This window comes from Mobula hypostoma, chromosome 7 (assembly GCF_963921235.1).
Source record: "Mobula hypostoma chromosome 7, sMobHyp1.1, whole genome shotgun sequence".
Taxonomy (NCBI): Eukaryota; Metazoa; Chordata; class Chondrichthyes; order Myliobatiformes; family Myliobatidae; genus Mobula; species Mobula hypostoma.
In genome coordinates, this window is record NC_086103.1 from 111,255,819 (window position 1) to 111,279,345 (window position 23,527).

General features: G+C 39.8%; 1 protein-coding gene across 4 annotated transcripts in view; it reads left to right on the plus strand.

Moving 5' to 3' along the window:
* poglut2 (protein O-glucosyltransferase 2) overlaps window positions 1-23,527 on the plus strand; it is a 101,796-nt gene that overhangs the window by 31,553 nt on the left and 46,716 nt on the right. For 2 of the 4 annotated variants that reach the window (XM_063053773.1, XM_063053774.1), the window contains 3 exons: window positions 3,238-3,443; window positions 16,364-16,441; window positions 21,234-21,406. In XM_063053773.1, the coding sequence (XP_062909843.1) occupies window positions 3,238-3,443; window positions 16,364-16,441; window positions 21,234-21,406 (457 nt within the window). Of the gene's footprint in view, window positions 1-3,237; window positions 3,444-5,162; window positions 5,838-16,363; window positions 16,442-21,233; window positions 21,407-23,527 lie in introns of those variants that run through there. The other 2 variants (XM_063053776.1, XM_063053775.1) reach the window with 2 other exon arrangements.

The window sequence follows — 23,527 nt, forward strand, 5'->3', positions numbered from 1 at the left end:
ATGCATTCTACAGGGAAAACGTACAGAAGACACCGGGCTTGAACTCTGAACATCGATGCCCTGGGCAGTAATAATGCATAGGACAGTTTAGGACCAGAGGGCAAAGCCTCAAAATAGAAGGACATCCCTTTACAACAAAGATGAAGAGGAACTTCTTTGGCCAGAGGGTTTACCAGCAACTTTGATGTGTGTTGCTTGAATTTCCAGCATCTGCAGGATTCCTGTTGTTTGGCCAGAGGGTGGTGAGTCTGTGGAATTCAGTGCTACAGGTGGCTGTAAAAGCCAAGTTATTGGGTATATTTCAAGTGGAGGATGATAAGTTCTTGATTAGTCAGGGCGTCAAAGGTTATGGGGAAAAGGCAGGAGAATTGGGTTGAGAGAGAAAATAAATCAGCCAATATTGAATGGTGTAGCAGACTTAATAGGCCCAATAGCCCAGTTGTGCTCCTATGTCCTTTTAAGCACAGTATTGTGCCACCACTACCACTTCATTTAGGAACTGGTTACATATACCCACCACATTTTAGGTGAAACTTGTCTATCAAACCTTTATATTTATTTCTTTTCACCTTTAAACTCTAGTTGTTGACTCTCCCACTGTAGGGCAAAGACTGATAAAAATGTGTCATTTTCCCACAGATCATCATCATCTGCCAGTTCTGGCATACATTTCCTGCAGATATAAATGAACATCTTAGTGTTTGATTTAACTGTGTTGCGAAGGAATAATCAATACCTAGTATATTTTTAGAAAAGGTATTAAAAGGCATGCATAATTTATCAAAGGCATTCCAACTTAGCACAATCTTCTTTTAAAGCCATGCTTTCCATCCTCATTGTTTTAATATATTTGTTGATTGTTCATATCAAACTTAAAAAAAGCTGAGATTTGTAAGTAGAGTTGGTTGAAGCATAAGAGCTTACCTCAGTTCAAGTTAAGGAGCAGGGTAATTCAGATTTATTACAATGTTGACATTAAAACTAATTGAAGGATGTATATGTTACATGTTTTATACAAATAACTCTTTCCAAATCAGATAAGTTGAAAGATTATTTGATACAGGAAGAAGCAGATCAGAAACATGATACATTGGATTGACATTCCAATACCTGATGCCAGAGAATGATAAGGAGCAAATTAGGCCTGCAGTGTCTTTTATGAATATGGTGCTATAATCAGGCATTCATTTTATGGATGGGATGGGAGGAGGGAAAATCAGCCAGAGAATCATTATCAAGCCACCGTTTTATGTTTTTGCATAAATGATTCCATACACTCCTCAGTAAAGTATCCAGAGAAGATGTGATATAGGAAGGGGTGTAGAAAGGCAGAAGGAGAATATCATGTTTCTTGAGGATAGGGATTTGTCAATGGAAGAAGCAAAAGTAAAACACCTGGTGTGAAGGATCACAGACTTTCCAAATGCTTTCACATTCTTTGTCTTTTAAGTTTGGGGATAGTAAGCATTGGCCACTACTTTGTTACATTATGTGTGGCCCAATTTGAGACCAGTTTATGTGGTGAGCCTGGCATCACATCTTTCTTTGGATGCCAAGCTATTTGTAAACTTTAACATTTAGAGTTGCTGGGTATCTTTGCTGTCCTATCGGGCAGGTGATGTCAATGTCCTTTAGTGGCAGCAACGGACCTGAAAAAAAAATCCGTTCTGTGAGAAATAAACAATGAAACTATGCTGCTATTGGTTTCTTGAATGTTATTTATGTCCACCCAAGATGCATCTCTGCATCCACTGCAAGTTATGGTGGAACTGTGCATTTGGAGGTACATCATGAGCATAACATCAACCACATCTCAAATTGCTCTGATTGACAGCCTGAATAGGATTAAAATCAAGGCAAGTTTAAAATGTGTACTTTAACATTAATTTTCATGTTATCTAGATTAAATTTTATCTAGATTATAGTGCATAAAACTATGATTAATTTACTGTCTGAGTCATTCTCCATACTTTAGTGAGTAGGCATTTATAAAATTCACTCCTGCATGAATAATGCAGACAAAAATACATTTGAAATGCAATATATAAAACCTCGCTACACTATGCTATGTGTAGTGCATTTTGAAAGTTATAGCATAGTGGCTTAAGAAAGCGACAGACCATAACCTTTCATGGGTAATTATGAATAGTCAGTAAATGCTGGCATTGGCAGCAATGTCCATATCCTGCATTAAAGTACACTTGTTTTCAAATCAGGCATTTACCACAACGTAGTGTTTAGTGATTAGATTGGATTATGAAGACACTCAGTCCTCGTTTATTGTCATTTAGAAATGTATGCATTAAAAAATGATAGTGTTCCTCCAGAAAGATATCACAGAAACAGGAGCAAATCATTCAAATTATATTTACTAATTTGATTGCATGTCTTCAATTCCCATCTGCTGTAATTTTAAATGTTGATGTTGTTTCTACCACACCAATATCCATGGAAGTGAATCCCATTGTCTTACAACTTTTAGATATTTTTCATGTGTCTGTGTCTTAATTCAGAAATTCCCTTTTCTCCAAACTCACTTCAAACTATCTGCTACCTTAGATTTAGATAATGTATCTATATTATATGTAATCGGTTCTCTGCAAATGAAAAAAATATATACAATATGTAAATTTTTATTTGTATTTTCTCATACCAGTAACCTTGTGTTGAATCTAGTGTATTTTTTTTAAAGTTCCCTAGGTTTTAAGTCCGATGTTGCCAATTTTCTCCTAACTGAGGTTTGGTTAGTAGCTTATATAAATTTACCGGAACCTATTATTTATGCACCATACCTGTTAAGAAAACAAAATAAAATTTCAATGGCCTTTTCTTCTCAGTCTATTAACAAGTTGCTGTTTTTAATCTTCATGAATCTACACCTAGAGCCTTTTCTTTATTTTGCAATCATTTTTGGTGATTTTTATACACACACAGTTTCATTTGATGTATCAAAAATTAGCTATATCCCGTGCACCTACGTCTCCATCTGATCTTTAAATAGCTTACCCTTATCCTGAGACAATGCTCCTTAGTTGTTGAGAGAAAACAATATCTGTGTATCGGCCTTGGCAATCCCACTCCTTTCTTCTAGATTACAATGATTTCTTATGGGATTTTAAAAAAAGATATAATGCTATGTTTGCTTTATCTGGTTCAACTTTTTATTGTTTAAATACTAAATTGTTTATATTACTTAGGAGGTTGGTGGCGGTAGTAAATGAGTATTTTCCTTTGCAGGCTATGTGTACCATGAATCCTGTAACTGTGCACAAGAAGATGGAAACAAATGGTACAGGGATATGCAGTGTCCTCTGTCTTTTCCACAGATTCAACGAGATCTGGCTCATTTTCCTTTTGTCGATCCAGATCGCAATGCTATAGAAATTGCAAAAAGATTTGGCCAAAGACAAAGTCTGTGCCATTACACAATAAAAGATAATAAGGTACTTTGTGCTTGATTATATCTGCAGGTTTAACACTGATAGCAAATATCCAAACAGAATTTGAGAAGGAAGTTGCAACTTTTAATTTAAGCAATAACGTATTGTCTAATGTATTTATTGGGAAAGTAGGTGTGGCCACATGTGGAATGTCACATATAGACAAGTGCTATCTTTTATGTGATAAATATTTAATGCAAAATAAAGGTGCTGAGAGGTGAACCAACCAGTAAACAAATAGTGCTTCCTGATTACGAGACTGCTTTCCATGAATTTCCATGATCTTTTGCATTGAAAGGCACGATAAATTTGAGATTCCAATTGGCACCCCTTATAAGTGAGCTTTGCTTAATAGAGGTCATGATTGTGTGCCTCCCCAATGAGTCAGACTGGAACCTTAGGCCAAAGTATTTAAAAATAACTGATATGAAGAAATATATATAACAATTAAAATCTAGTAGAATGAGAATTCATACGTACTTGGTGTTAATTTTTAGTGCCAGGGAGTTTGTCAACATTAAGGCTTGCCATAACATTAAAAAGGGGTTTTGGTAGGCGTGATGGGCATAGGAAGAAGAGGAGAAGGAAAGCCGGGGGGAGGTTTTAGGAAAAGTGTTTTTTTTTGCAGAGAGAGATGGGTGTGTGGAACGTGCTGCCAGGGGAGGTGGTGGAGGCAGATATATTAGGGACATTTAAGAGACTCTTCGACACATGGGTGAAAGGAAAATGGAAGGCTGTGCGGGAGGGACAGATTAGATTAATCTGAGGTTAAAATGCCAGTGTAAGACCCTGTACTGTGCTGCACTGTTCTGTGTTCTATATATTATTTCCTTCATCTGTCATTTATATAAATTGTTAAAGACTGCCACATCAGTTCCTGTGGCACACCATCCATTCCATTTTCCCAACTAGAAAAAGCTGTGTCACTATTTCCTGTTAGCAGGCAATCGTCTGTCCATCCCATTTTGTTATCTCTTGTATCATTAGCTTTCATTTTCCATAATAACCTTTGATGCAATAGCTCATGAAATGCCTCCTAGAAATTTAAATTCATACCAGCCCGGATAATGAACAGGTTCTATTTTTAGCAACAGCTATAAGTCTGTTTTATCTATTAGTAAGAAAATATACAAAAATCACTTAGATTGATAACCATACCTCCACAGTATTGTGGTAAATGGCATCAAAAGCACATAAAAGAAAGAAAAATGACTAAAACTGAAGGGTGAGGACGTGCTTTGCCATTCCTAGGGACAATTGTATGTACTTAACTCAGACTCCTAAATTTAATAATATTATGGCAGTTTATTTTTTTTCTCTCCATAAGTCAGGCATTTGTAACCTGGGTGTAGGAGCCAAGTATCCATTTTCTGTCTCTATTGTATTTTGTGCTGCATTTATTATGGTAATCTGTTACATGGTTACGTATTGTCGCTTGGTCTCGGTAGTCGATAGTTTGGTTGAGGGGGGTAAGCCATGGGGTGATTTTTTTTGTTGACCACTATCATTACGCTTAGCATTGCGTAGTTAAATTGCTAATTTAGTTTAGCCACGTACTATGCCAATTCGAATGCTTAGTTACGCCAATTGGGATGTTATTGGATCACTTAGTTACTACACTGATTTGAATGCTATATCATTAATTTAGTTTCGTTAGTTCTTTATCAATACGAGATTGTTCGTCCTTGGTGGTTTCATAATAAAGGATTGAATGTTCCTTTTACGATTTGGAAATTCATTATTTGGAAGTGCGTCATACAGTGTTGATTACCATGATTTAGTCTCTCAGCAGTTTTGGTTTATTCTAAAGTAACTGCTACACTTTGTCAAAAAATATATAGTTGTACCAAACAAACACCAGTCTACGGCAAAGGATTGCCTCGGACCCATTGGCGAAATTGGAATCGCAACACTGAAAGCAACGCGTCAGAAACTCGCAAACTGCGTTCACCGGCAACTTTGATGTGTGACATCAGAAACTCTATCAGCTTGCAGCAAGTAAAGGACTTTTTGTTGACTCATACTGTGTATTTGTGGTTTGAACACAGTTTTGAATGGCCAGCGCTGTCCATCCATTATGGACCATTGCTTGATCGTGTGATGCTTGCCTGAGGGTCCATCGCTTTGCTTTATGGAAGTGCAGAAGTATTCTGGTTGCTGACGTTTGAATTGAAGGCTGTTTGTACGGTCTGGTTTAAGCACTGTGGATGAGCGGACGGTTTGCTGCCTATGTTTATTGAATCAAATATTGCCAGTGCTGCAGGCAAACGAAGAGTTAATTGCCAGTCACACAACTTGAGAAAGTAACTTGAGTGTATCGAAACGTGAAATTGATGCCAATAACTGCAGCTGGGGTTTGCAAAGGAGAAGTTAAACTTACTTTGAAAGCTTTAGCAGGTAAAATCAAAAGTCTTTAAAAGGAATAGAAAACAAATGCGAACAAAATTAAAGATTTAAACCCATAAATCTTAAGAATCTTATGGGAAATAAGGAAAATGCCTTACAAGTGCAATCCTGTCTTGAGGACTTGACTAGTCTCTGTGAAGCTGTTGCTAAGCAACATCACATGTTGATCTCACTACTTCCCAAGGTCTAGCAGGAGAAACAGAACCAGTGTTTTTCAAACATTGGATGCCTTAGTATCCAATAGAGGATGTGAAACAATTGTTGACCCAGACATGTTCCATTAAAGGTTATGTTGCTGCAACAAGTGAATATATGTCCCATCTTCCATCAATGTTTCTCAAATTCCAAGGTATGTTTTGACTACACATATAGCAGAGGACCCACAGAATGACATAGACCCAAGCGACAGTGTGTCAAATGTTAATGCTTCAAGTTAATGCAGGCATCTTCTGTTTCTAATACCTCCTCTAAGCGCATTAAAATGGAGGCTGATTTAGCTGCATTTATCACACATCAACAATTATTGAAAGACAATCATATCCAACACTCGAGGAGCTCATAGGGACATTCACTTACAGCATGGAACTACTTGTTTCAGACGATAGATGTCAGAATAGTATTGTTGATGTTATGAGGAAGCAAAATGAAATAACCTTATTGGCACAACAACAATGCAGTTCATCTTCACCTAAAAGAGAGGTTCAAATCTTTGATGGTGATCCATTGTAGTATCATGCATTCATGAGGGCTTTTGAAAATAGTGTTGAAGACAAGAGTGACTGTAGTGACTGCCTCTATTTCCTTGAACAATACATTAGGGATCCCCCTTGAGAACTTGTCAGAAGTTGCCAGCATGTTGATCCTAAGAAAGGATACGTAAAAGCTAAGGCTTTATTGCAAGAACATTTTGGTCTCGATTAGAAAATTGTATCTGCCTACATGAAAGAGGCTCTTTCTTGGGTACTATTAAATCTGAAGACGTGAAACCTCTTCAAGATTACAGTCTTTTTCTTAGAGGCTGTTGCAGTGCTATGGAAGAAGTGCAGTACATGCGTGAGATGGATATGCCTGCTAATATGTCTATTGTTATAAAGAAATTGCCCTATTTGCTTAGGAATAAATGAAGAATGGTGGTCTGCAAACTGCAAGAAAGGCACAACCATAAGACTACTTTCACTGACTTCGTTGTTTTTATTGAAAGGCAAGTAAAGATTGTAACAGATCCGGTATTTGGGAATATACAGGATGCTCCATCGCTGGCAATAAGCAAAGGTGTGAACAAAACTAAGTCACAATTTCATTCTAGGGCTAAAGGAAACAACTTTGTGGCCACTGTGAGAAGTAAAGCTAAAACTGAACCTGGAACCAGTAGAAGGGAAATGGCCTCAAAGGGTTTGTCTGTTCTGTGAGGGTGAACTTGCAGTGGGTTCATGCCCTCAGCTGGAGAAAAGAGTTCATATTGAGAAGATTGCCTTTCTAAAGGAAAATGTCTGTTTTGGCTGTTTGTATACAAGACACATCTTGTTGGCTCTTCAGACAACTCTGGAACATGTGGACAGCAAAGATGCATACATCAGGATGCTCTTTATCGACTACAGCTCAGCATTTAATATCATCATCCCCTCAAAACTGATCTGTAAACTCCAAGACCTGGGCCTCAATACCCTCTTGTGAATTCTTCACTTGGAAACCCCAGTCAGTTCAGATTGGCAAAAACACCTCCTCCACAATCTCCATCAATACTGGAGCACTGCAGGGATGTGTACTTAGCCCCCTGCTTTACATTTATGACTGTGTGACTAAGTACAGCTCCAACATCATATAGAGTTTGCTGGTGACACCACTGTTGTGGGCTGTATCAAAGGGGTGATGAATCAGCATACAGGAGGGAGACTGAAAACTTGGCTGAGTGGTGTAGTAATAACAACCTCTCACTCAATGTCAAATAAGACCAAGGAACTGATCGTAGACTTCAAGAAAGGGTCTTCAGTAGACTTCATGAGCCAGTAATCATCAGAGGTGAAGACAGTCAGTAACCTTAAATTTCTGGGTGTCAGTATCTCAGAAGACCAGTCCTAGACCCATCATATAAATATTATAGCACCCCTACTTCCTCAGGAGTCTGCAGAGGTTCGGCATGTCATCGAAAACCTTGGCAAACTTCGATAGGTGTGTAGGGGGAAGTGTGCTGACTGGCTGCATTATGGCCTGGTATGGGAACATCAATGCCCTTGAACAGAAAATCCTACAAAAGGTAGTGGATTCAGTCCAGTACATCATGGGTAAAACCCTCCCAACCATTGAGCACATCTACAACAGTGCCATGGATGAACCAGGAGGTACATCGTCTGCTGAAGGCTAGATCTGTGGCATTCAAGTCTGGTGACCCAGGCCTGTACCAGAAAGCCAGGTATGATTTGTGGAGGGCTATTTCAAGGGCAAAGAGACCATTTCAAACGAGGTTGGAGGTGAAATCAGATGTATGACACCTCTGGCAGGGTTTGTGAGACATTACTTCCTACAGAGTGAAACCCTATAAGATAAATAGCAGCAATGCTTCACTACCAGATGAACTCAACACCTTCTATGCCCGCTTTGAAAGGGAGAATATAACTGCAGCTGTGAAGATCCCTGCTGCACCCCAATGGTGCTGTGATCTCTGTCTCGGAGGCTGATGTTAGGCTGTCTTTAAAGAGAGTGAACCCTCGCAAGGCGGGAGGTCCCACTTGCTTCAAAAAGGAAATAATTATACCAATGTCTAAAAAGAATAATGTGAGCTGCCTGAATGACTATTGCCCGGTAGCACTCACTTCTAAGATGATGAAATACTTTGAGAGGTTGGACATGACTAGCCTGAACTGCCTCAGCAAGGACCTGGACCTATTGCAATTTTCCTATCGCCACAATAGGTCAACAGCAGATACAATCTCAATGGTTTTAGACCACCTGGACAACACAAACACCTATGTCAGGATGCTGTTCATCAACTATAGCTCAGCATTTAATACCATCATTCACACAATCCTGATTGAGTAGTTACAGAACCTGGGCCTCTGTACCTCTCTCTGCAATTTGATCCTCAGCTTCCTAACTGGAAGACCACAATCTGTGCGGATTGGTGATAATAACTCCTCCTCACTGACGATCAACACTGGTGCACCTCAGGGGTGCGTGCTTAGCCCACTGCTCTACTCTCTCTATACCCATGATTGCGTGGCTGGGCATAGCTCAAGTACCATCTGTAAATTTGCTGATGATACAACCATTGTTAGTAGAATCTCAGATGGTGACGAGAGGGCATGCAGGAGTGAGATATGCCAACTAGTGGAGTGGTGCCGCAGCAACAACCTGGCACTCAATGTCAGTAAGACAGAAGAGCTGATTGTGGGTTTCAGGAAGGGTAAGACGAAGGAACACATACCAATCCTCATAGAGGAATCAGAAGTGAAGAGAGTGAGCAGTTTCAAGTTCCTGGGTGTCAAGATCTCAGAGGATCTAACCTGGTCCCAACATATCGGTGCAGTTCTAAAGAAGGCAAGGTAGCGACTATACTTCATTAGGAGTTTGAAGAGATTTGGCATGTCAACAAATACAAACGTTTGTACACTCAAAAACTTCTATAGATGTACCGTGGAGAGCATTCTGACAGGCTGATTCACTGTCTGGTATGGGGCGGCTACTGCACAGGACGGAAAGTAGCTGCAGAGGGTTGTAAAGTTTGTCAGCTCCATCTTGGGTACTAGTTTACAAAGTACCCAGGACATCTTCAAGAAACGGTGTCTCAGAAAAGCAGCTTCCATTATTAAGGACCCCCAGCACCCAGGGCATGCCCTTTTCTCACGGTAACCATCAGGTAGGAGGTACAGAAGCCTGAAGGCACACACTCAAGGATTCAGGAACAGCTTCTTCCCTTCTCCATCCGATTCCTAAATGGACATTGATCCCTTGAACACTACCTCACTTTTTTATATATATTATTCCTGTTTTTTTTGCATGACTTTTAATCTATTCAATATATGTATACGGTAATTGATTTACTTTATTATTATTATTATTTTATTTTGTTTTTTTTCTTCTATATTATGTGTTGCATTGAACCGCTGCTGGTAAGTTAACAAATTTCATAACACATGCCAGTGATAATAAACCCGATTCAGATTCTGATTCATCTTTCATCAAAAATCCTCACCATCCAGGTAATGCTCTTTTCTCGCTGCTGCCATCAGGTAGGAAGTACAGGAGCCTTAGGACTCGCACCACCAGGTTCAAGAACAGTTACTACCCCTCAACCATCAGGCTCTTGAAGAAGATTTTAGGACTCATTTAAGGACCCGGCTATATTGTTGTTTCATGCTCATTATTTATTGCTATTTATTTATATCTGTGTTTGTACAGTTAGTTAACAGTAACTATAAATTTTACTTTGAACTTTGGTGGACTTCAGAATGGTGGAAAATCTCTTTGAAGCAACTTCTTCACCAAGCTGTGTCAGCTTCGCTCTGTGGAAATACACAGAAGACAGTGAAGAGCAGTTCAGCCACGAGATGGTGGATAAGGGTTTTGTTGCTTCTGTGCTGATGACTGCCTTGTGTCAGGGTCCTCTGAGGAAGAAGCAGTGTCTCTGTCATGACCTTCTATCAAATTTTGTGCTAAAGGCAGCACAAAAGTGGATAAGCAACAGACATAATGTGCTAGCTGTAATACCAGAGGAGCAAATGAAGCATTTGGATTTGGATCAAGGTATTTCTTTGGTGGAGAGAGTACTGGGTGTGTAATAGTGCATTCAGTCTGATACTTTCAAGTTTAAGATCACAATCCAAGATAGACCACTCACTACAAGGGAGATCCTCTCCACAGTTAGTTTCATCTATGATCCATGAGAAATCTTGAGTCCAGTGGTGCTATCTGCTAAAAAGATCCAACAAGATCTATGTAAGAAAAGGCTTGGCTGGGATGACACTATACCAATATCTGTTGCTCATGAGTGGTCAAATCATAAACAAGAGAAAATCTGCAGATGCTAGAAATCCAAGGAGCACACACAAAATGCCGGAGAAACTCAGCAGGCCAGGCACCATCTATGGGAAAAAAAGTACAGTTGGTGTTTCAGGCTAAGACACTTCATCAGGACTGGAATAAAAAAGGAGTTAGAGTAAGAAAGTTGGGGAAGCACAGGAAGAACCACAAGGTGATAGGAGAAACCAGGAGGGGGAAGTAAAGAGCTAGGAAGTTGATTGGTGAAAGAGATACAGGGCTGGAGAAGGGGGAATCTGATAGGAGAAGCCATCATTCCCTCCTCTGCCCCCCCATTTTCTGCTTTCTGCAGGGATCACTCCCTATGCGACTCCTTTGTCCATTCATCCCTCCCCACTGATCTCCCTCCCGGCACTTATCATTGCAAGCGGAGCAAGTGCTACACCTGCCCTTACACCTCCTCCCTCACTACCATTCAGGGCTCCAAACGGCCCTTCCAGGTGATGCAACACTTCACCTGAGTCTGCAGGGGTCATCTGCTGTATCCGGTGCTCCCAGGGTGGTCTTCAGTATATATCGGTGAGACTCAACACAGACTGGGAGACTGCTTTGCCAAGCACCTATGTTCTGTCCACCAGAAAAGGCGAGATCCCCAGTGGCCACCCATTTTAATTCCGCTTCCCATTCCCATTCAGAGGTGTCAGTCCATGGCCTCCTCTACTGTCGCGATAAGGCCACACTCAGGTTGGCGGAGCAACACCTTTTACTTCATCTGGGTAGCCTCCAGCCTGATAGAATGAACATTGATTTCTTGAACTCCTGGTGAAAGCATTCCTGAAGAATGAGATCTGGGTGTCAGGGCCTCGGTATCTTCTTTAGCCTGAAAGTGAATGGCTGGTGAGTCCCAATTATTGTGGAGAACTTGTGCCAAATGATTCAGAAGAAAAGAGGAGTGTTGCAATGAATACCATGCAGATTGAAGAGGATGTGGATGCAGTAACACGTACAGTCCAATACTTCTCATCGTGGACCCACTTGAGGAAGGCAGTGACCAAGATTCTTAGATTTAAGAACCTGCTCATGTTTCTTTGTCAGAAGAGGAAGCAATTGAGCATCGCTCTAGCTCAGCATGACTTGGATGAAGAACAATAAGGGTTATTCTTTGGAGAGGGAGATTGAAAAGGCTGTAGATCAGACTGGCCGAGGTTATCTCTTGGTGGAAGAGCTGAGAAAGGCTGAAGTGGAGATCGTGGGTTTTGAAAGAGATTTCCATGTGAATTCTCACATTATGGAGGAACATGGGAGAGATTGCTCAGATCTGTAAGAAAGATCCTCAGATCCAAAATGAAGGTACAGAATTTTGACGACGAGAGTTTTCACACAGGCCTTAGTGAGGCAGAGACTGTTATCAATGGTCATCCAATTCCTAAAGCATCCTCTGATCCCAATGACTTGGAAGAACTAACACCCAACCATCTGTTGCTTCTGAAGACCTCCCCATCCTTACCACTAGGAGAGTTCCAAAAGGAAGACATTTATGCTCTTCGTAGATGGAAGAAGGTCCAATACATGTCACACTTGTTTTGGAAATGGTGGGCCAAGGAGTATTTACCACAGTTATAGGTGCATCAGAAATGGTCAGGTATAAAACTCAATTTCCTGCCAGGAGATGTTGTGCTTTTAATTGATGATTCAGCACCTCAAAACTCATCAATCATGGGATAAGTCATTCAAGTCTTTCCAGACACAAGAGGATTTATGTGGCAGGTGCACAACAAGACCAAGGCTAACCAAACAGGTCTGAAACCAAGATCTGTCTTCTACAGGAGGCAGAGGTTTGAGAAGCTACAGCTCTAGAAGCTTCATTACTTTGACTGTGAGAGTGGTGGTAAAGATCAAACTGTACTAGGCTAAGTGCTAGTAACCCCTGGCCTAGCTGACTGTTACGATGCTGGATTGGAAGAAGAAAGAGGACATTTGTATAGTGTTTGTTTGTCCATGAAGGTTCCATGTCTCCTATTTTAGTAGTTTGTAATTATTATAGTGTAATAATGAAGGGCTGGGATGTAGGAGCCATGTGTCTATTTTCTGTCTATATTGTTTTTTTTGGCATGTTTATTATGGTTTTCTGTCGTGTGGGTGGGTTGACGTGGTAGAAGCAAATGAGTATAGTCACATTTTCTCACTTGGTCTCAGTTAGTTTAGACTAGTTAAGAGGAGGTAAATCATGAGGTGATTACATCACTAATTTCGTTTCATTAGTCTTAGATTGTTCATCTTTTGCTAGTTTGATAATAAAGAATGAAATGTACCTGTATCAATTTGGAACTTTGTCATTTTGAAAGCACGTCATACAGTGCCAGTCTCCTGGCTTAGTCTCTCAGCAGTTTTGGTTTGCTTTAAAGTAACCGCTACACTGGGACTGGCCTGTCCAGTCCATTTGCTGGTTATGCTGTATCCACGGCCTGTATTACTTATTCAAAGACATGGTTTAATTGGAAAATACATCATAGAGCCGTGACAGCAACCACTTAGACAGCATCATCTGTAAACAATCCTCTCTGCAGAAAATCCTTCAGCTTTAACCAGAGAATTACCTTTATATTTTACATTTACTGCATATTTTAATCAAACTGCCTGAGGTAAACTTTAAAAATATTCAGAGCAGATTTTAACAGTTCTGGCCTACTGAAGGGATTCCCAGAACTACAACTTCAGCTGGCTCTTATTTTACTGTTTCACAGACAAAACCAAGATTCATCTTGGACTCGCAAACACGAGGAATTCTGCAGATGCTGGAAATTCAAGCAACACACATCAAAGTTGCTGGTGAACGCAGCAGGCCAGGCAGCATCTCTAGGAAGAGGTACAGTCAATGTTTCAGGCCGAGACCCTTCGTCAGGACTAACTGAAGGAAGAGTGAGTAAGGGATTTGAAAGTGGGAGTTCCAAATCTCTTACTAGCTCTTCCTTCAGTTAGTCCTGATGAAGGGTCTCGGCCTGAAACGTCGATTGTACCTCTTCCTAGAGATGCTGCCTGGCCTGCTGTGTTCACCAGCAACTTTGATGTGTGTTGCCATTCATCTTGAACAAGTAGCTTAACTGCTCCAGCCCCGTAAATACCAGGGTTGCAGGAACTGATCAGAGGCTGGATTTTTTGTAGCAAATGTCTCACTTCCTGACGTCACAAAGCTTTTCTGCTGTCAGCAAAGCCCAGGTCAGGACCATGATGGGTACTGTGTACTTGCCTATAGGTGTACGCTGTTAGCGATTCTTTAAAAGCTAGACACCATCTGGGACAGAGTGGCTATTTGGTTATTCCCTATCAACCACTTTTTAAAACATTCATTCGCTCCACCACCAGTAAACCAAAGGCAGTGCAGCTACTCCCCCAAGCTGCTGTCATGCACCTCCTAAACCCACAAACCCTTATAACCTGCAGGTTCCCTTCGAAATTGCACACCGCAATGACTTGGGAATCTGTCACGGATGATTCATTGTCGCTAGGTTGTAACCTCTATCCAATTGCAGTTCGACATATGATCACCAGAAAGATTGCAGTGGTTCACCACCTTGTACGGGTGGTTGGGGATGGACAACAAATGCTGCCTTTGTCAGTGATGGTGACATTTCAAAAATTAACTTTAAAACTAATCGATAGAATTGGTTATTGAAAACAGATTAGCAGAATAGAAAAAAAAGATGCCTTATGATAAATGATAAGTTGATAATTCATTGGAGAATCAATCTGTGTATTTAAAAGTCCAGGAGTCAAATAATGAAAGGCAGAGATTATAAGAATAGTTTTATGCTGCATGATTCAGTGAGATCATGGTTGATCATCTGTCTTGAACAAGTAAAGTTATTTCGACTACAGTATTTGAATCAAAATCAGAATCAGGTTTATTATCACTGGCATGTGTCGTGAAATTCGTTAACTTAGCAGCAGTTCAGTGCAATACATAACATAGAAGAAGGAAAAAAAATAAATTGTCGTATACATATATTGAATAGATTAAAAATCGTGCAAAACAGAAATAATATATATTAAAAATAGTGAAGTAATGTTCACGGGTTCAAAGTCCATTTAGGAATTGGTTGGCAGAGGGGAAGAAGCTGTTCCTGAATCGCTGAGTGTGTGCCTTCAGGCTTCTGTACTTCATACCTGATGGTAACAGTGAGAAAAGGGCATGCCCTGGGTGCTGGAGGTCCTTAATAATGGACTCTGCCTTTCTGAGACACTGCTCCTTGTGAACACAAATCAGATTTTTAAATTTTATTTTTCAAAGAATTTTCAGTTGAGTTATTTTTCAACTCCATTTTTGACGAGGTTTAGATGTTTTTGAATGGCAGAGACATTTAGTATCATAACAATTCTGACAATTTTAACAATTGAAAAACTGGCTGGTGGGTATCATAGTTTTCCAATGGAGCTTTATGGCTGGGTGTGTTCCACCACAGCCAACAGCTCAATGCTATATATGTTCTCTAGACCCCACTGCTAGCAGCTGAGACCAGATAGAGAAGCAAGATTAGTCATTTGGATATGGATGTGTTAAGTCTGGGTGAATAGTGATAAGCTTCTGGCCATGGTAGTAAAATCTTGGTCGCTTTTGACTTCCTTATCTTCTATTGTCATTTTTTTGGGGAAAGGGGTGGTTTCAATTATGTCTCCCTTTTTCTGCTTTTGTATCCATTCCCCTTCCTTTCTTGTGTCACTCTTGTCTCTCTTTTTATCCTTAAATACATAAATGGAGACAAGATTTATGGGTCTAATGGTTGTGGTAGATGTAATGGCCAAAGGACCTGTTAAGGTGCTGCATAACTTTAGACTCTGACCATTGCTGTTTGAGTCACTTTGGATTTTTCCTTTAAATACCTCATCATTTTTTTTTATCCACCATACCTCCCTGTTTTTGAAACCACTGAAAGGGTATAGCCTTGGTGTAAGACTAGGTGATCATCAGGGATATGGTCGCTCGGTCAAAGCAAATAATTGCACGTATTCAGCAATGTAACATAATATTCCAGTAGACATAATTTAAGAAAAAACGGCCATCTTATAAAATGCATGAGATATGCATAAGCAAACAAAACAGAAGGATATAGATCAATAACACAAAAGCAAATGAACATCAACTCATTAAATACACAACTATTATACCCCAAAACAAAGTGCCAAGTTCATTCTAACTCCTTTGTACAAATATATCAGTAAAGTTCTCACATAGTGCTTATGGCAGGTAAGATAATTCAAAGTACTTGACAGGCACTTAACCGGCAAAACAAGTACCAATTAGTGGGCAAAAGGTTAAAGAGTTAATTAAAGACAAGATTGAAAAGACTAGTTTCATACGGCCTCTGACAGCAGGGGGAGTTAGTAGGTGAGGTAACTCAAAGCACTGCAATCGATGGTAAAGTAATGTAGAATATTCAAAGGGTATGCAAGCAATGACGGCTGTTATGTAGCACTTTTCAAAGTTTATAATATGAATTAAATTTAATGAAATTTGATTTTTGTTTTAATCGTATAACATATTTTAGGTTTATGTGAAGACATTTGGAGAACATGTTGGCTTTCGGATTTTCATGGATTCCATCTTGTTGTCTCTGACTCGGAAGGCAAGTAGTTTTGTTAGTGTATTTAAGTACATTTTAGATATATATTCTTAGATTAGTTTAAAATTTGAATGAAATATTCTGTTGTTGCACTGTGCCTCTGAGTCAGAAAGTTCTACATTCAAACCTTACTCCAGAAACAGTAAGTGAAATCCTTAGGGACTGCTGTAATGCCAGAGGAATAATCTTTCAGATAAAACACGAAGCCCTTTCATGATGATGTAAGAATTATGACACTTTTGGAAGAAGAATTGAGAGTTCCTTTGATCTGCTAACCATACCCATCTTTCTGTCCTCATCTTGCTACAAAATGTGTGGTGTTTTGTATATTACTGAAAAGTATTTTGGGATGTCCCGTGGATATAAAAGGTTTTCCATAGCAGTAAAGATTAGCTTTCTTCCAGATTTCTATAGTCCTTTGTAAAGCACAACTGGGAAACCACTGAATTTTTTTTTACTTGGAGGTGAATCAGTCAAAACATCGGTTTCTGATTTTAATCTGTTGTATTCAGTGTTAACATTTATTTGTGATATTTCCCATTTTGCATGGATACTAATATTATCTTGGTACAAGTTGAGCGCTCTTTATCTGAAATGCTTAGGGCTGGAAGTGTTTCGATTTAAGGATTTTTTTCACACCTTGAGATGTTGCATCTATATAATGGGATAACTTGGGAATAGAACCAAAGTCTAAACACAAGAATCTTTATATCACCTATTCCGGTAAAAATAATTATTTTTCAGATTTATTCTAGACTTGCAGCATCTACAGTTTTTTTTATTTTAAAATTTTGTTCCTATGAGTCCTAGTGTGGCTTTGGGCTCTCCTTGGATTTGCAACTACCCACATGCACATTTCCCTCCTCTACTTTCCGCTCTTCCTCCTGTTCATCGTGTTGAAGGCTTATACTAATGAGTTACATTTTTAAAGGATTTGGGACAACAGATAGTTAAGTGCAGATGGGCTAGTCTTTGTGTTGTTTTCCTATATGTGGTGGATCTTAAGCAATTAACAGATTATAATAATAATGCCCAAATGCTTTGGGTGCTCTTTGATGTATTGTCAATATTTAATATATCTTCCTTTTCTGGTCTAAGTAACAGGAGATTTTAAACTAGGAGCGTACTAGATGCATTTTACAACATGGAAAACTTGTTATCAGAAAGGATAGAGATAATAAACACTTTATTTCAGTCAAATCAGAGTACCCAGTGATATGGAACATTTGATGTAATACTTGTTTTGTTATGGAAAGCCAAGTTGCACAAAATGAATGAAAACTTGCCAGTAAAGGCAGCGGATTTGTATAAAACACCTGAAAAATTGTGTTAAATCATCCCTCACAAAATAATTGCTTCATATAAAATGAAGCTGTTCATTTGTAAACACAAGAAGTTTTGCAGATGCTGGAAATTCAAGCAACACACATCAGAGTTGCTGGTGAACGCAGCAGGTCAGGCAGCATCTCTAGGAAGAGGTACAGTCGACGTTCCAGGCTGAGACCCTTCATCAGGACTAACTGAAGGAAGAGCTAGTAAGAGATTTGAAAGTGGGAGGTGGAGGGGGAGATCCAAAATGATAGGAGAAGATAGGAGGGGGAGGGATGGAGCCAAGAGCTGGACAGGTGATGGCAAAAGGGATGTGAGAGGATCATGGGATAGGAGGCCCAGGGAGAAAGAAAAGTGGTGGGGGGGACCCAGAGGAGGGGTATAGTCAGAGGGACAGAGGGAGATAAAGGAGAGAGAGAGAAAGAATGTGTGTATATAAATAAATAACGGATGGGGTACGAGGGGGAGATGGGGCATTAGCGGAAGTTTGAGAAGTCAATGTTCATGCCATCAGGTTGGAGGCTACCCAGACGGAATATAAGGTGTTGTTCCTCCAACCTGAGTGTGGCTTCATCTTTACAGTAGAGGAGGCCGTGGATAGACATATCAGAATGGGAATGGGATGTGGAATTAAAATGTGTGGCCACTGGGAGATCCTGCTTTCTCTGGCAGACAGAGCGTAGGCATTCAGCAAAACGATCTCCCAGTCTGCGTCAGGTCTCACCAATACATAGAAGGCCACATCGGGAGCACCGGACGCAGTATATCACCCCAGCCGACTCACAGGTGAAGTGTCGCCTCACCTGGAAGGACTGTCTGGGGCCCTGAATGGTGGTAAGGGAGGAAGTGTAAGGGCATGTGTAGCACTTGTTCTGCTTACACGGATAAGTGCCAGGAGGGAGATCAGTGGGGAGGGATGGGGGGACGAATGGACAAGGGAGTTGTGTAGGGAGCGATCCCTGCGGAATGCAGAGAGGAGGGCGGAGGGAAAGATGTGCTTGGTGGCGGGATCTCGTTGGAGATGGCGGAAGTTACGGAGAATAATATGTTTGACCCGGAGGCTGGTGGGGTGGTAGGTGAGGACCAGGGGAACCCTATTCCTAGTGGGTGGCGGGAGGATGGAGTGGGAGCAGATGTGCGTGAAATGGGGGAGATGCGTTTGAGAGCAGAGTTGATGATGGAGGAAGGGAAGCCCCTTTCTTTAAAAAAGGAGGACATCTCCCTCATCCTGGAATGAAAAGCCTCATCCTGAGAGCAGATGCGGCGGAGACGGAGGAATTGCGAGAAGGGGATGGCATTTTTTGCAAGAGACAGGGTGAGAAGAGGAATAGTCCAGATAGTTGTGAGAGTCAGTAGGCTTATAGTAGACATCAGTAGATAAGCTGTCTCCAAAGATAGAGACAGAAGGATCTAGAAAGGGGAGGGAAGTGTTGGAAATGGACCAGGTAAACTTGAGGGCAGGGTGAAAGTTGGAGGCAAAGTTGAATGAGCTCAGCATGCGTGCAGGATAAGTTTTGCAGTTGCTGGAAATCCAGATTAACACACACAAAATGCTGGGGGAATTCAGCAAGTCAGGCAGCATCTATGGAAAGGTATAGAGTCAACACTTCTGGCCGAGACCCTTCATCAGTACATTTGTAAAAACTGAATATCCAGTTTAGGTCACAAGGGGGCACTGTTGTACTCCAATACTGTATGTGCTGTGATACTAAGTACTTAGCAGAGATTAATTTAGCTTCTGAGAAATGAAGGTGTTCACATTGTCAATGGATGGACTTCCATCGCAAAATAGATAGCATGACAGGCCTTCCAGATTAGTATTTCTGTTTCTTTTGCTCTTATTCTGTAAGAATATTGAGACACTAGGTAATAAAAACAATATGATAAGAACATTTCCATGAACTGTCTTGCGATATTTAATGTAGAATATCCCAAGACACTTCACAAAAGTGTAATGACAGAAATCTGGGTTGAGCCAAAGATGGAGACTAAAAGCTTGATGACATATCTGATAGAAGAAAGGTGAAAGGGAAGAATAAGTAAGGAATAAAAATAAGGACTTTAAGTTTGAGATTTGGGAACAAAGACAGCTTGTGAATAGTAAATGATCCGTGAGTGAAAATTGCTGGGAGAAAGTGAACCGGCAAGCAGAGTTTCAGATGAACTCATGCATCTCACGAAAGGAAGCTGAGACATTTGGGTCTGAATCTTGATAGATCTGAGGAGGAAATGTTCAACAGTGACCATTCTGAGGCAGAAAAAAAGACAGGTCATGTTAAAGGACTTGAAGAATACATGGTCTGAATCTCAGGTCAGATTAAAATATGGTGTTAAAGGTTATATATAATCTGATTCACTTCTTGATACTATAAGCAAGAAAGAGACAGAAACATTCAGGAGAAAGACTTGAGGGTCTAACAGTGTCATTCACTCCAGGAGTGAATGCCAAGGGAGTTGAGATATACATAAGGAAGTATTTCAGTAATGACCTTGTCTGTGATTGAACAATGCAATGAGAGAGGCCTTCTGAGATAATATGGCCAAAGAGCAGATATGAAAAGGGTAGGACAATTTACATGGAGAGATTAAGAGAGAGGGAACTGGAAATTAGTGAGATTAGAATAGAAAAGGCAATTTGAGATTGGAGTTAATAAAGGTGATGAATTGCACCATGCAGAGACTAAGGAAGGAAAAGGGAGAAGCTGCATGCCACAAGACTTATATGGACTCAGTTTAGTTCACAGAAGAATTTTTTTTTCCCATTCAGATTAAGACCCACTTGGTTGAAATGAGATTATATTGACATTCATTACAGAATGATACATGAGGAATTTTCTCTAGGAAGAGGTACAATCGACGTTTCGGGCTGAGACCCTTCGTCAGGACTAACTGAAGGAAGAGTTCGTAAGAGATTTGAAAGTGGGAGGGGGAGGGGGAGATCCAAAATGATAGGAGAAGACAGAAGGGGGAGGGGTGGAGCCAAGAGCTGGACAGGTGATTGGCAAAAGGGATATGCCAAACACCTGTCCAGCTTTAGGTTCCACCCCTCCCCCTCCTGTCCTCTCCTATCATTTTGGATCTCCCTCTCCCCCTCCTCCTCCCACTTTTAAATCTCTTACTAGCTCTTCCTTCAGTTAGTCCTGACGAAGGGTCTCGGCCCGAAACGTCGACTGTACCTCTTCCTAGAGATGCTGCCTGGCCTGCTGTGTTCACCAGCAAATTTGATGTGTGTTGCTTGAATTTCCAGCATCTGCAGAATTCCTCGTGTTTACATGAGGAATTTTAGTATTTTTGAGAAAGAACTGCACTTGTATTATTTGCTGAAGATTTTTAAAATTCTGAATCTTTACACTTTTTCAAGGATTGAATGATACAATTTCACTTTAAATGTGAAGACGCAGCAGGTTGCTGACATACTGATAAGGCTGCGGTACAACATATTCATGTTGATGTATTTTGCTTTTAGGTAAAGTTACAAGATGTAGAGTTCTTTGTAAATCTTGGAGATTGGCCTTTAGAAAAGGGAAAAATTACAGAGAAACTTCACCCTATTTTCTCATGGTGTGGGTCAGAAAATACAAGAGATATTGTGATGCCAACATATGATATTACTGATTCAGTTCTAGAAACTATGGGACGGTAAGATGTTATTTAATTTAAATATATTAGATTACTTAAAATTAATTAATCCCAGGAGGGTCCTGGCTGGAAACATCACAGTTTTTGTTATTTCAATTTTAATTTGAAAAATGTGTAAATGATCCACAGTAAAACTGTAAAGAAAAAATATATTCAGCAGCGTTTCCCTATTGCTTGCATGTCCAACCTGGTGTTGCAAAAGAAAAATAGAAGTTGTATTCATATTGATAGTCAGAATATGAGCAAATTAAGTAAGGAGGTTTTCCAAGCCATTTTTAAGGAGGAATGGTCGAACAGCTGTTCCAGAAACCTGAGTGTAAATGAATGGTTCTGATGCTGCAGTTATAACGATGGTGATACTGCTGCAGTTCACAGTGATTGCCATTAGCTGCTGGTTATTGAGCTCTTTCACGTTTTGCACTAATACAGCCTTCTCCAATGCATTCAGGGCAAAACCGTTTGAGCCAAAGTAAGCTTAAGATATTTAAAAGTATGGTAACTGGAAAATAATATGTAAATATTACACCGTGTTGTTCAAAGTCAAAAAGAGTCTTAATGACATACTAAGTTATAACAAATACTTTAAAAAATAAATAATTTCATGTATGTCAGGTAAATATATCAACATCACTGGAATCTTAAAACGCTGGCTCTCAACAAAACAACTGTTAGAATAGCACTAATGTCTAATACAATTCTTTTATTGCTTTTCATATTTTTAAAATTCTAATGCTGCTTTTAAACATCAGTTTAAAAACAGCTACAACTCTGGCTAAAAGTTGAATCAAAAATACTTGAGGAATTTGTCCTAGTATTATAGAATTGTACGTCTGAGAAATGGGACCTTCCAGCCCACCCTGTCCATGATGCCAATTTACACCAACTCTATATGCCCGTTTTATGCCCATGTTCTTGTGTACTTTTACTACCCGAGTACCTGTTGAAATCCATTTTAGAAGCTGCTGATGGTTTGACTGAATGATTTTTAGAAAATGATTCTGGATTTTTATTTTAGCAATATAACTGGAGTCGGCCTTCCGACTCTTTGAGCCACACTGCCCCAGCAACCCCCATCAAACCCGATTAACCCTAACTGAATAACCAGACAATTTTACAATGACCAATTAACTTGCCCGGTATGTCTTTGGACAGTGGGAGGAAACCAGGGCACCTGGGAATGATCCACACATTCTATGGGGAGGACGTACAGAGACTCCTTACAGAATGTCGCCGGAATTGAACCCTGAATTCCGGAAGGCATCACGCTATAACAGCTACCATGATACCTGTCCTTGACTGGTACGGCCAGACGAACTACTCTCACATTATCTCATTCTTCTCCTACTATGATCATTGCTGCCTATCTAAAACTAAAAATTTAAAGTTTATTTATTTAGATGTCCATATGGGCAACAGGGATAATGTTTTCATTTATTCTTGATACTTTAAGAAACAATCAATGCCTGCTTTCATCCTTTACACAGCTTGTGTTTTTGTTTATTTAATCTGCCAAAGCAGTTAAATTTTTATACAAATTTGACCTTAGCAAGAAGACAAACTGCAAATAAAATTGAGATCATAAAACATAAATCAGTTATTGTTGATGTTTACCAGTTCAGCTTTACTACATTTATATTAACTTTAACCACAGGTAGTTGGTACAGTTTCAATTATTTTGGCAGATGCATGCATCTTGGAATTTTTTTATGATAGCTATTTTGAATTTTAACTGTTTGATCGAGTTGTTGAATAGAGAAGGTGGATAACTTGCTTCAATTAAATATCACTAGGAGTTTCTACGTTTTAACTATTTGTAGCTTTACTACATTTATATTAACCTTAACCACAGGTAGTTGGTACAGTTTCAATTATTTTGGCAGATGCATGGATCTTGGAATTTTTTTATGATAGCTATTTTCTATTTTAACTGTTTGATCGAGTTGTTGAATAAAGAAGACGGATAACTTGCTTCAATTAAATATCACTAGGAGTTTCTGTGTTTTGACTATTTGTTATGCTTTTTTAAACCTTTTTTTGTGAGATCAAGCAGGGCTCAGTATATTTCTTCTCATTTAATAGCATAGCATATTGGATCTATTAATATTAAAACAGAGTATCCAT